At 35.9% G+C, this 13,937-nt stretch overlaps 1 protein-coding gene across 1 annotated transcript in view; it reads right to left on the reverse strand.

Annotated features, from left to right (window-relative positions):
* Positions 1–227: 227 nt before the first annotated feature.
* ALDH1A1 (aldehyde dehydrogenase 1 family member A1) overlaps positions 228–13,937 on the reverse strand; it is a 58,804-nt gene continuing 45,094 nt past the window's right edge. Inside the window, exons 11-13 of the mRNA XM_007077497.3 lie at positions 12,490–12,647; positions 5,564–5,638; positions 228–844 (exon numbers count right to left, since the gene is read on the reverse strand). Coding sequence (XP_007077559.2) covers positions 772–844; positions 5,564–5,638; positions 12,490–12,647 — 306 coding nt within the window. The 3' untranslated portion in view covers positions 228–771. The remainder of the gene's footprint in view (positions 845–5,563; positions 5,639–12,489; positions 12,648–13,937) is intronic.

Below are 13,937 nucleotides of genomic sequence, written 5' to 3' on the forward strand. Positions count from 1 at the left end.
ACTTGCTGAAAGACTGAAGCCATTTACTTTAAATGTTTACTATTGATTTCAAGAATTCCTCTAGAAAAGAAAATCTCTTTCTTTACCTATTTGAGAATGAGTGGTTTTGACTTTTCTTCTTAAATACATATTTGTGCCCAATTTAACATTGCTTTTGAATGACAGGGAGAGTAGAGTAAATCCCCATAACCAAAACTTCTACTTAAAAAATCCAAACTTGACAAAAATCATGCAAGGTTGTTTTTATTAAGCTTTACGTTTAGATTACAGCTAAGTATTTCAAGCAGGACTTCATTTGACAAGCAGACATGACATTCTAGGAAACATTTCAACAAACTCCAGTGACGTCAAAACTATTGGGAACAGAACACATCTACTCTGCAGTTCAAGGGTGTGTTGAGGACTTTAAGGGGTCATTAGAGAAAGAAGCTACATGGCAACTGGTCCTCTTCTATAACATGATTATTCTGGACAAGTAGCTACAAAGAGAAGCACGTAACTATCACAGAGCTTAGAGAGATCTTGCCTCAAATCCATCCTTTTTATTACCAATAGGACTTGGGGGTCACATATCAGAAGAAAAAGGATTCTTTCAGAATAAGCTACATGTCAAGTTTTCTATGTATAATCTTAATGCTAATACGATTAGCTTACGTTTTAAAACAAAATCAAGAAAAGAACAGTTTTATATTTAAAACCCACTACGATATATTAGCGACTGGAGGAGATGCTTATCCACTGAGGATTCTTTGCTCCACTCTTGTAGTTTCTTTATGAGTTCTTCTGAGAAATTTTCATTGTGACCGCCTTGACCTCTGTGTATTCGTGGAGACCATATTCTCCCCTAGACAGGGGGAAAACCCACAGAATTTAGCACAGCAGTACAATTGTACTAGTCCATGATTTGGTACACATTTGTTCTTGCCTATCTGGTTAGGGACAATGGAAAATATTTTCTGTGTACAGAAGCATTTCAAATAGTAGCCAGCCAGCCACCCATAAGATATCTGGTCTCACATAAATCCCCTTGTGGGGCAAATTTTCAATTTTTTTTTTTTTTTTGCATTTTAAATGACCGTGTACATTCTGTTGATTTGCACAGAAATTGTCCAGTTTTGACATTGTTCTATTTGACTATAAACAAACAGTCACCACACAAAAAAAGACGGTTCAGTCCAAGAAGAATTGTATCATTTCTAGTTTAGGTTCAAATAAACAAGACATATTAGTACAAGAGGAGAAGTAGTAATATACAATCACTTGAGTAGTGGAGTAAAACTGGAAATTCAAGTACAGCTTAGCTTAGTGTTTTTACTGTGTGTGATTGGCCTGGAAGTGATAAGGGGCCAAAAAATGGCCAGACTTCTATTTTCATTCTAAAGTGCCCTGATACGGTTTGACACAAAATATTCTCTAGCAGTAGTATTAACAGTATCTCTTGACTTTTGGGAAAACAAAACAAATCCTGACTTTTATTGTTATAGTTTTTCTTCCTCCCTCCCTCCCTTCCTTCCTTCCTTCCTTCCTTCCTCCCTTCCTCCCTCTCTCCCTCCCTTCTTTCTTTCTTTCTTTCTTTCTTTCTTTCTTTCTTTCTTCTTTCTTTCTGTTTTGTTTTGAAGGGAGAGAAGACAGGGTTCACTGGCCCAATTTCAGACCTTTGGGCTGCTTGTGGGTTTGGGGTTTTTCTATTCAGACAACCACTGCCATTTGCTTCTATAACTCTTAAATCCAAACCAAATGACCAAGAATTAACCTGAGTTAATCAATTAGGATCCTGGTACCCTATTATTGGGTTCATTGAGAGTTCCTACCCATTTTGGAAACTGTGATTTACCCTCTGCTGAAGAAATAACGAAAAGCATTGAGCTTCCTTATTCTCTGGATTATTTTGATGATAGGACTACATCGCATGTACATAGGAACACTCTTAAAATTATAACACTCAGGCACATGCAGGCTTGCAGAAGAAAATGATCTTGATCCTTTTCTACCCCTCCCATCTGGTGAGGTAGACAGGTATGTAGAAGACATCTTTTTCTCTTGGGTAACCTAATCTTCTTACACTGATTATTTTCCTGGGCAATTAAGCTTCTGAAAATACCTTCTAAAAGCTTCAATGAACATGTTCTTCAAAGTAATTAAAGGGCTTAGCCTCAGTTGTCTGAAACCCATTAAGGGATAATATTTTAGTAAGTATTTTGTCTCACAAAGTTAGATAAATTAACCCATGATTTCTGCCAATAGGCTTTCCATTGTATTTTGTTACAGGGACACTTGAAACTCTCAGGAGAGTACTAAGTGTCATTATTGTCATACTCAGGTTGAACTAAGTCCCACTCCGGAGTATTCCAATGCGTAGACATTCCTGTCTATAATATAACACAAAAACATCTGTTTGCATTTCTCGTTATCTTGCCAGTCTATGAGCTACTAGTTTTGTGCTAAATTCCTCAATGTGCCAATCACCTGGGACCTTATTAAAATGCTGATTCTGTTTCAGTAGTAGTATTTCCAACAAACTTACACGTGATAACCTTGCTTCTCACCCAAGGTCCACACTGTAGTAATAAGGTACTAGTAAATAAGCTACATCTGTTGTTTTTTTTTTTTTTCACTCTGTACCCAGAACTGAGCCTGGCACTACTTAAGTAAGCACAGAGGTAATGTTTGTTAGACTGACTTGGTGAACATAATCAAACAAAAAATATTCCTGCGAGCTTGGTTTGTAAGCCCAGTGGTTCACAACAATTTCATGCTCCCCTTTTCTCCAAGGGACAGGAGGAAAGAAAGAGCTTGTGAGGTGCCGAGAACCAACGGAGTTTGCAATGATATACTAGTAAAGTCACAAGTGACTTACGTTAACTGAAGTGAAAATTAGTACAATTACACACAGGAAGGAATGTCTACCACTTGACTCATTGCAGGGCCAGCACCATGATCTGAGACCCAAAGCCTGGTTTGGGCCCTTCGTATTACCACCACACTGAGGTCTGTGTATCACTATTTTTGGCTCTCTAAGGAATTTGTTCCCAACTGATCAATTATACCTTCCTATCTTTGAGGATAAATTGTAACTGAGCCCTTAGGAGTCGTGTGAGGTTATTGCTTCAGTAATTCTCTTTAAACATCTTGTAGCAAATGACTTGTTTATTAAGTTCACCAAATTTGGTTTCAAGTAGAAATTAACAGCATCCTCAACTGGAATTTTTGAAGGAAAAAATGACAGACTAACTCTTTTCTTTATATTTATACAGATGGAAAAAGGAATTATCTGTATTCATTTCCCAGAATTTTAAGAAATTACTGAAGTTTAATTCTGACATTCCATGCCCTCCCTTATTTGATTTCTGTATGCCTCAACCATAAAGTTGGACCAAACTATAATCAACAAAATTGACCTATTTGGTCCTTCTTCGTTATTTTGTCCCCTTTGATAGTTTTACCTTCAATATTCCTAGGGAAATGTCTTAGGTAGCTGGGCCAGCCACGAACTCCGCCCTTCAAAATAATCTAACCTTTGTTACAGCTTTTTGTACAAAGTGGTTCTGCCAAGGGACTCTCTAATAATGAATACTGTAAAGAAAAGAAACCAGGGAAGGAAGGAACCATTTGCCGAGTCCTCACCTTGTGACAGAATGCTGGCGACCAGGCACAGGGTGTGTCATTTCACTCTCAAACGACTATCTCAAGAGGCTTGCTAACATCGCCATTTTGAATAAGAGGAAATGGAGGCTCCAAAGTTGGACAACATGAAACAGGCTGCATGGCCAGCAAAAGGTGGAGTTGGGATACAAGTGCAGGTCGCTTAGTGTCCAATTAAGCTTCCTCTACCGGGCCATGCTCCCTTTATATGTTGATCCTTTGTCATTCCACCTCCCCAACGCCATTCTACAGATAGCCATGGCTTTTCACTGCTCTACTAATGAAATGTAAGCCAAGACTTCTTAATCTGTATCCTATTTAACTCTGGTATCATACTCTCCAACTCCACAAATCGTCGCCAGCCATCCAAATTCACAAACCCCTCCACGTGTCACATGTAACGTTGTGTTCAAGAATGCTCTCTTCTCTGCTTACTGACATCCTACATTTGTTTCCTGCCCTAGATCGAGTCCTGTATTTTCTGTAGGGTCAACTGCCAGTAAGTTCTTATCCACTGAGTTATCACAGGGGTTAATACTATAGAATCTTAAGTATGGAAAGGAGCTCGTAGACCTTCTACATCATTCTCCCATTCCTATCCCCACCCACAATTGCTGATTTTACCTGATGGATGAAAATTGTGGAAGATAGAGCCATGCCACAGATGTTATATTCTGGTGGTGCCCAGGTTTTCTGTCCTTCAGTGCTGTGTGCTCTGCATTTTATCTACTCTTCTACCTCATGACTTATGAACTCACAGTTTATGACTATTTACTTCATGTTGTGTATAGGTTATTTTGCACTACTTATCTTTTGACATATTCCTCCTGCCACCGCAATTATGTGGAGGATGGGATGTGGCATCATGTTTCTGGGGCTCCTGGGCAAGTACTTAACAAATGTGTATTGAGGAGAAGGATGGATCATTTTATCATCCTTCTTTTTTATTGGTTCTCCAAGGAGACTGCGTCATTTCAATTTCGCTGATTTATTCAAATGACAAAGTAGATGGCTACCTAATGCATTCATGACCTTTAGAAACTGAGACTCATTTGCTTTTGCTATTTACAGAATGAACAGCTTTAACTATGTTTGATTCCATAGGGTTTGTATATGATGTGTCTTTTTGCCGCATGACTTTTAAAATGTGTTGATAAATACAAGAAATGTTTAAGAAATAAAATGGTTAGAATTGTTTGAATAAAATCAACCAAACATTTTGTCACCCCTTTCTGTGTATACACGTGTATATGCACATTATAAAAAGTCTATACACCCAAGTTTCTAAAGCAACTAAAGGCTTGTAAATGATTTTGTATATATATTCTGAGCATAGTCATGACTATAAAACATGTTTTCCTTATTAAATTTCCCTTTCAGCTTATATTTTAGTACAAAAAGATAATTAATTGAGGTAATTTAAAATTTTAGATTCCACATCAAAAATATTTCAACACGTGAGAATCACTCTTCTTACGCTGAAAAGCTTTTTGAGATAAAGTCACATGATTTACTTGTTTAAGAGGCATATTTAAATGACTGGAGTGTTCTTATATATTCACACTTCTCACAGTCACCAACTTGTAGTTTCTGCCTCCTTTGTGGAAATGTTTCCCAGATGGATTACATTCTTATATACAGGAAGAAATCGTAAAAGTTGGCATTATTTCAATAACTAAGGTAAAGTGCTTAGCATGGTCCCTTATGAATAGTAGGAGCTTAATATGTTATATTTCCCCTATGCCATCACTTTTTTGCACTCATGGGCTAAATCCAGCTTTTAAAAGCTATTTGACAGTAGGAATTTCCAGGGAAGAACAGAGGTAGGTTTTAATTCAAATAGCAACTATGGATTAATTCCATTGAGTGACAACCATTTTTATCAAGGTAAACATTTGTCTTAATAGAAAGTGGTTCTTACAGTTCTCTTCCATTTCCAGACATCTTGAAACCACCAAAGGGGCACTGGGCAGATACCACGCTATAGCAATTCACCCTGAGGAAAAAAAGAAGTCTATGTAGATCATACATAACCTATGAAATAACTCCTAAATTTGGAATTTTAGAAATTCAGAAAGCTCTTTAACAACCTTGTTAATTTCAATGTTACATACTCATTGTTATTTAACAAAAAAGCAGTACTATAAATTAGAATGCAGAAGTATAAGTATATGGGTAAGTACTGCCTAGAAAGAAATACAATGGTACAGCTCTGTGTGTAGAGAGCCATTTTGAATGATAATAGGATAGCCAACATAGCATAGGAGAAAGGATATGGTTTGCCAGAGAATGGAGTCTGGTGGGTGGATATTCTTTACTGCCTATATTCATAACCTTTATAATTCTCTTGAGGACTGTGTACTCAACAGGCTAGAATCAGTTATCTTTTGCAATTGTAACATGTATCACATTCCTCAGTTTCCTTTTTTCATTAATTGCTTTCATACAACAGGCCTTGGCAGGAGTTGGATTTCACTATTAATTTGTTTTTTCCTTGCCGTATTTCATAAAATGTTTAAAGATGCTTGTATGAACAAATATAGTTACAAAAACATGAATAATTAGAATTAAAAAAAAAGTTACAGTAGAAAGTCAAGACAAGGAGGAAAGGTTAGAATGTAGTTTCGCAGGACATGAACAATTTGTTTAAATTTCCTCGTGGCCAAAGTCAACAGCAAAATTTAATTACCTATATGATTCTCATTATATATGAGGAAAAATATACTATTTAAAGGAGAAACAATATTTTTAAAGTATTTCCTCTCCTTTGATGTTATTATAATAGGCAAACAACAATGTGACTTCTAAATACATTGTATTACGCATGAAGTTTGGTTACTAATTTGATCCTGAAATAATATCCACAAATTTCCTCAGTAAAGCATTTACAATCCCGATTCCCAGAGCTCCATATTCTCACTGGACTACAGATTCTTATCCAAGTCTCTCCTTCTGGAGCATAGTTCCTTAAAAAAATGTATGCTTTCAAAAGACAACTTGTCCCAGTTTTGTTTAATTGCCCTTTAAACTGCAAAATAAGATCCCTACTCTGAAATTATGGGTAAAATCCCAGCAACCCTGGGATTCAGTAGTTATCTTGAATACACCATGTGGAAACTATGTCTGGGACAATGCCAGAACTAGAATTATGCTCTAGAATAAGTAGCAGTAAGAATATGCCTCTGTTTTAATAGCAGAGGAATTCCTGACTGGGGATTTCCATGCCACTGGGCAGAATGATGTCCTAAGCTTCTTGATCCAGCAGGCACATAGCATTCCAAAGTCAAAAACCTGAAACTTGTCTTTGTTGAAAGGTGCCGAAAATGAGTTTAGTCTTTTGACCCTATACTGGAAATGAAACTATTTTAGTTTAAGTAAATGGAGAACTAAGAAATATCCAGTTGGAGAAAACTGCAGATCAAAACAATCAGCCTGGCCAATTGGTTCTCCTTCCACAGTCCTTTCTTGTTATAAAGAAGGGAGGTTCCAAGCCCACAAATCCTGGCTTTGCCCCTTAGTACCCAGTTGGCACTGGGAAAGGTGTCTGGCTTCTCTAAATATATGCTTTCTCTCTGTACAACGGAAGTGACAATATTTAATTGGGTTATTTCAAGGTATAAGTAAGATGATGCATCAAATATGCTTCTTAGAATGCTTGGGACTGAGTAAGTTTTTAGTGACTGGAGATAATATTCATACATGCATTAGGAATGCTGAATCCTACAAATAATTTTATCGTAGGAAAATCCCACTGTAATCACTATCCTGACTGATTATTGCTTGACTTTAAGCCTCTGAAAGAAAACATCCCATTATAGAAAGAATCAGGCTTTTTGAGCAATTTCTCAGTCCTAGTCCCAGTCCTAGAATCACATGGGAGCTTTGAAAAATACTCTTTAAATAAAAATCCATATTGAATCACAGAGATTGATATAATTGATGGATTTTATGCGTACCACCCCACGCCGGATCAGTTTATTATTTTTAAAGCTCCCCAGATGACTAATGTACAGCTGGGTTGAGAATCACTACTTTAGAGTCTTGAAATAGGTCTGCATCTCGGCTGCCATTTATTGTGTTAGCTTTGATCAATGGCTGAACTTCACTAAACTTCAGTTTTTTCATTGACAAATTGCACAAATTACACAGATTAACAATTGCACAGTTGTTGTAAGGTGAAACGAGATAATGAACATAAGGAATGCAGAATAATGCCTAGCATAGAGTGTATTAATTAATGGTGACTCTCTTTGATTAGGAAAAAAGATTTCAGAGCTACGGAGAGAGGCAAGGACTGCTTGGCTGTCTCTTAAAGATAAATACCTTTCAATGTCCAGTGGATTTTTAACCTGAGTAGATGTGACTTATCATCAGGAAAGAAAATAAAACTTTGAATGTTGACACGACTGAGGGAACAAAGTGAGGTTTGGGGAGGGGGGAATTACCAAAAAAGCCATCCAGAGATTGGGGGCTGGACAGAAGTGTAGCAGTTTGTGAGGCATAGGCTTAAAGTATAAAATTCGGAGATATAAATAAAGATATAATATAAATCACAGGGCACCTGGGTGGCTTAGTTGGGTAAGCATCCGACTTCAGCTCAGGTCATGATCTCACGTCCATGGGTTTGAGCCCTGCGTCTGGCTCTGTGCTGACAGCTCAGAGCCTGGAGCCTGCTTCAGATTCTGTGTTTCTCTCTCTCTCTCTCTCTCTCTCTGCCCCTCTCCCTCTTGTGCAGCTCTCTCTCTCTTTTTCTCTCAAAATGGGTCTAAATCAGTTAAAAAGGAATAGACACGTTCCTCAAAACTCACTATGTTTTCCCAAATTAAGACCTTCAGACATTTCTAATAATCTTAGAAAAAGAAACTGAAATAAGAATTAAATGTTTTCTGACATAGGGACATTGAATAAATACTGTCCTAGCATTTAATTAACTTGATGAAAGCAGAACTTTCATCTCCTTTGTGTATAGCACAGTGCCAACTACCTAGAAATTAGTAACACTTATACTATATTAGCCAGACAATGAAATATTTTAGGGGAGCTATTTAGGAGGCCAGACAGAAAATACCCTTCCGAAGTTCTTCCAATATAGCAGGTTTTTAAAATTTTTTTTTAAATTTTTTAAACAAATTTGATTTTTGTTATTATTTTGTTTTGTATTGTTTTGTTTGTTTTTGGTGTGGTTTGGTTTTTAAGGCAGCAACTGCTTGTCTAATAGGACAGGTGAGTCTAGGAAAAAAAATCAAAGTCTGAAAAAATTCAAGTTAGGGGCAACTCAAAACAGTAGTATAAAAGCATCCTGAACTTACCTTTTTTCATGGATGCATATGTAAATAACCTAACTTTACACTTAAAGAAACCAAAAAAAAAAAAAAAAAAAAAAAAAGGAAAAATGAAGTCTAAAGTTGGTAGAAGGAAGGAAATAATAAAGATCATAGTGGAAATAAATGAAATAGAGACTGGAAAAATGGTAGAAAAGATCTATAAAATTAAGAGCATGTTACTTTTTTAAAAATGTTTATTTATTTATTTTGAGAGAGAGAGAGAGAGAGAGCCTGTGTGTGAGAGTGGGGAAGGGGACGAGGGAGGATGGGGTGTGGAATCCCAAACAGGATCCACCGTTAGTGCAGAGCCCCAAGTTGGGCTTGAAATCAGGACTGTGAGATCTTGACCTGAGCCAAAATTAAGAGTCAGATGCTTAACCAACTGAGCCATGCAGGTCCCCCAAGAGCATGTTCTTTAAAAAGATAAACCAATTGATAAATTTTGCCTAGACTCACCAAGAGCAAAAGAGAGAGATTTAAAAAATAAAATCAGAAATGAAAGAAGAAAAGTTATATCCAGTACCACAGAAATAAAAAAGATCATAAGAAAATACCATGAATTATACACCAATAAATTGGACTACTTAGAAGAAATACATAAATTCCAAAAAATATAAATCAGAGTTTTTCAGGATTGAATCATGAAGAATAGAAAATCTGAATAGACCAATTATTAATGAGGAAATTAAATCAGTTTTTAAAAAATTCCCAATAAACGTATTTCAGGACCAGACGACTTTACCAGTGAATTCTACAATACTTTCAAAGATTTAATATCTATCATTCTCAAACCCTTTCAAAAACTTAAAGACAAACTATTTTATTAGGCCACCACTACCCTGACACCAAAACCAGACAAGGACACCACCAAAAAAAAAAAAAAAAGAAAATGAATAGAAAATTATAGGCCAATATCCCTGATGAACATAGATGCAAAATCTCCAACAAAATATTAGCAAACCAAATTCAACGTTTGCATTAGCATTAAAAGAATCATACACCATGATCAAGTGGGATTTATTCCATGGATGCAAGGATGGTTCAATATCTGCCAATCAATCATCATGATACACCACATTAACAAAATGAAGGGTAAAAATCATATGATAAGCTCAATAGATGCATAAAAATTTTGACAAAATTCAACATCCATTAATGATAAAAACTCTCAAAAAGTGAGGATAGAGGGAATATAGCTCAATGTGATAAAAGCCATATATGACAAACCCACAGCTAACATCATACTCAATGGTGAAAAGCTGAAAGTTTTTCCTTTAAGATCAAGAACAAGACAAGGATATCCACTCTTATCACTTTTCTTCAACATAATATTGGAAGCCCTTACCTGAGTGATTAGGAAGAAAAGGAAAGAAAAGCTATCCAAATAGGAAAGGAAGAAGTAAAACTGTCACTACTTGCAGATGACATGATTTTATACATCGAAAACCTTATAGACTTCATAAAAAGACTCTACAAAAATCAGTTGCGTTTCTATACATTAAAAATGAAGTATCAAAAAAAGAGAAATTAAGAAAAAATACCATTTATAATTGTATGATAAAGAAAAATACCTAGGAAGAAATTTAACTAAGGAAGTAAAAGACCTGAAAACTATACTGAAAACTATAAAACCCTGATGAAAGAAATAGAAGACATAAATAAATGGAAAGATATTCTGTGCTCATGAATTGTAAGAATTACTATTGTTAAAATGTCCATACTCCCATAAGCGATCTACAGATTTAATACAATTCCTGTCAACATGTCCATGACATTTTTGACAGATACAGAACAAACAATTCTAAAATTTGTGTGGAACCACAAAAGATCCTTAAAAGCCAAAGCAATCTTGAAAAAGGAAAACAAATCTGGAGACATTAGTCTCCTCAATTTCAAACTATACTACAAAGCAATATTAATTAAAACAGTATGGTATTGGCATAAAAACAGACACACAGATCAATGGAACAGAATAGAAAACCCCCAAATAAGCCCATGCATATATACTGAATTGATTTATCACAAATGAGGCAAGAACGGACAATGGGAAAAGGACAGTCTCTTCAATCAGTGTTGTTGAGAAACATGCAAAATACTGGCTCTAGGCCACTGTTGGGCACCATACACAAAAAATAACTCAAAATAAATTGAAGACTTAAATTAAGACTTGAAACCATAAAAATATTAGAAAAAAACATAAGCAGTAAGCTACTTCAGTCTTGGTAATAAATTTTTGAGTCTGACTCTACAAGCAAAGTCAACAAAAGCGAAAGTAAACAAGTGGGGACTACAGCAACATAAAAGACTCAAGCGTCGCAAAGGAAACCAAATGAAAGGAAACAAAAGGAAAGTCCACCGAATGGGAGAAAGTATTTTCAGATCATCTATCTAATAAGAGATTGACATCCAAAACGCATAAAGAACTCATGCAACAAACAATCAAAAACCAGACAGTCCAGTAAAAAAACGGGGGAGATGATCTAACTAGACATTTTTCCAAAGAAGGTATGTAGATGGACAACAGACACATGAAAAGAGGCTCAACGTCCCTAATTATCGGGGGAATGCAAATCAAAACCGCTGGAGATATTGCCTCACACCTGTTAGAATGACTAGTTTCAAAAACGATAAGAAATAACAGTATTGGTGAGGATGTGAAGAAAAGGGAACTCTCTTGTGCTTTTGGCGAGGATGTGAATTGGTGGAGCCACTATGGAAAACAACAGAGAGATTCCTCAAAAGATTGAAAATAGAACTACCATATGATCCAGCAACTCTACTTCCGGGTATTTATCTAAAGAAAATAAAAATACTAGTTCGAAAAGACGTATGTGCCCCTATGTTCATTGCAACACTATTTGCAATAGCTAAGATATAGAAACAACCTAAGTCCCCGTCAACAGGTGACTGGATAAAGATGTATACGTATATAAAATGGAGTACTACTTAGCCATAAAAAAAGGGGATCGTGCCATTGGTGACAACACGGATGGACCTTGAAGGTATTATACTAAGTAAAATAAATCTGAGAAAAAACAAATACTGTAAGATTTCACTTACATTTGGAACTTTAAAAAATCCAAACAAAAGAAGACTTATAGATACTGGTGGTTGCCAGAAGGGCAGGGGTTTGGGGCGTGGAAGATATATGTGAAGGGGGGTCAAGATGTGCAAACTTCCAGGCATAAAATAAATAATTCATGGGGCTATGATATACAACATGGCAACTCTAGTTCATAACTTTGTATTGTATATTTGATAAAGTTGCCAAGACAGTAAATCTTAAAAGTTCTCACCACAAAAAAAAAAAAAATTAATTTTGTATAGTGACTGATGATAACTAGGTTATTGTAGTGATCACTTTGCAGTGGATACAAATATCAAATTATTGCGTCGTATGCCTGAAACTAATATAATGTGAATACCTCAAAAATAAATAAGTAAATAGAGAAACAAAAACGTTCAAAGTAACATGTTAACGCACTTAACAGTGAAAAGGCAAGATGATGTAGATTTGACTTACCACACTGTCCCAGCCTGCAGAGCGGAGGAGACTGTTATGGCTTTATCCACATCTTTGGTAAAGATCCCTGCTGATAAGCCATAAAGGGTATTGTTTGCTCTCTTGATCACTTCATCTAAAGATTTAAATTTCATGATTTGCTGCACTGGTCCAAATATCTATACCGTAAAAAGAAAATGAATGAAATAAATCAGAGTAGCAGGTGAAAACTAAATGTTTTACATGGTATTGTAGTTTTATTCCCCTACAAACTATCCCCGATCAAGATTTTATTTTGTATTTTAAAATTTAGGAATCAAAATGGTAGGTCCTGGGATGGCAGGTAAGGACAGGCAATGGTCATGGGTTAAATTCCCTTTGGAACAAAATGGAGCACAGATAAATAAGGCAATATTTATTTTCTTGGTGTTGGAATTAGACTTCCAAGACTTACCGTTGCGTAGAAAGTTACTAACTTTGAGTTTCTTTTACCTTTAGGAATGTGTTATATTCTCTCTCTTGTTTTCTTCATCATCCAAATCACTACCTAAACAGTAAACCCAAGAAACCAATACTTGTTCTACTGGATAAATGAGTAAAGCAACAATGGATAATAATTATAATTATTTGTCTTAGCTATCAGTGTACCGCCAACTGAAATCTATTGGACTTAGATCTTTTCACAATCAGTCAAATTAGGTGAAACAACATGAATTTTTGTTCAGCTCCTACTCTTCGGCCAAATCTTATGCAACTCACATATACCAAACCATATAGTCTATTACTGAAAGAGCTTAAACCTTCAACCACTAACCAAAACATGGTTTCATTAACAACGACCATAATCACAGGATAGGAAACAAAAATCACAGTTTGCTCATTCAAGCCTAAACTACTCTTTCACTTTTGCTGGATTCTCTAGTTAGCTCAGCCCGAAGTCAACTTATTCTTTATCTCCTCCCCAGATGGGAGAAAAGCGACTGAGTTTTCTCTTAAAACTTAAACTCCTGTATTATGTTTCTATAAAGCATATATTAAAACTAAAGGAAGAGGGGTCCTTCGGAGTGTTATGAGAATTTTCTGGGAAATGGAAATCAGGGGAGGCAAAGATCAGTGTTCATCACTGACCTAAGTATTGGGAGTTGGGGGCTACCATTCCACAGAGGCTGAGTGCAAATCCTAAGGCTGTGAATCTAATTATAATACCGTAACCTGGGAACCAGATATATAGCAGCAACCGTAATAAGTATGTTAATATCTTACATAATTTTAATTGAGTACAGCACGTGGCTCAAGTCTTCTTTGAAACAAGCAAAGCTACTCTACTATGTATATTATGGGGACACAATAAATGCGTCCTGGATTGAATGGTGTTTTACTTTGTTCTTTCCCATGGTATGCAAGAACGGCAGTTCTAATAAGACAAATATTTGTCAACACACGCAAAAATTATATGCAAATAAATGCAA

This window comes from Panthera tigris, chromosome D4 (genome assembly GCF_018350195.1).
Source record: "Panthera tigris isolate Pti1 chromosome D4, P.tigris_Pti1_mat1.1, whole genome shotgun sequence".
NCBI classification, from domain to species: Eukaryota; Metazoa; Chordata; class Mammalia; order Carnivora; family Felidae; genus Panthera; species Panthera tigris.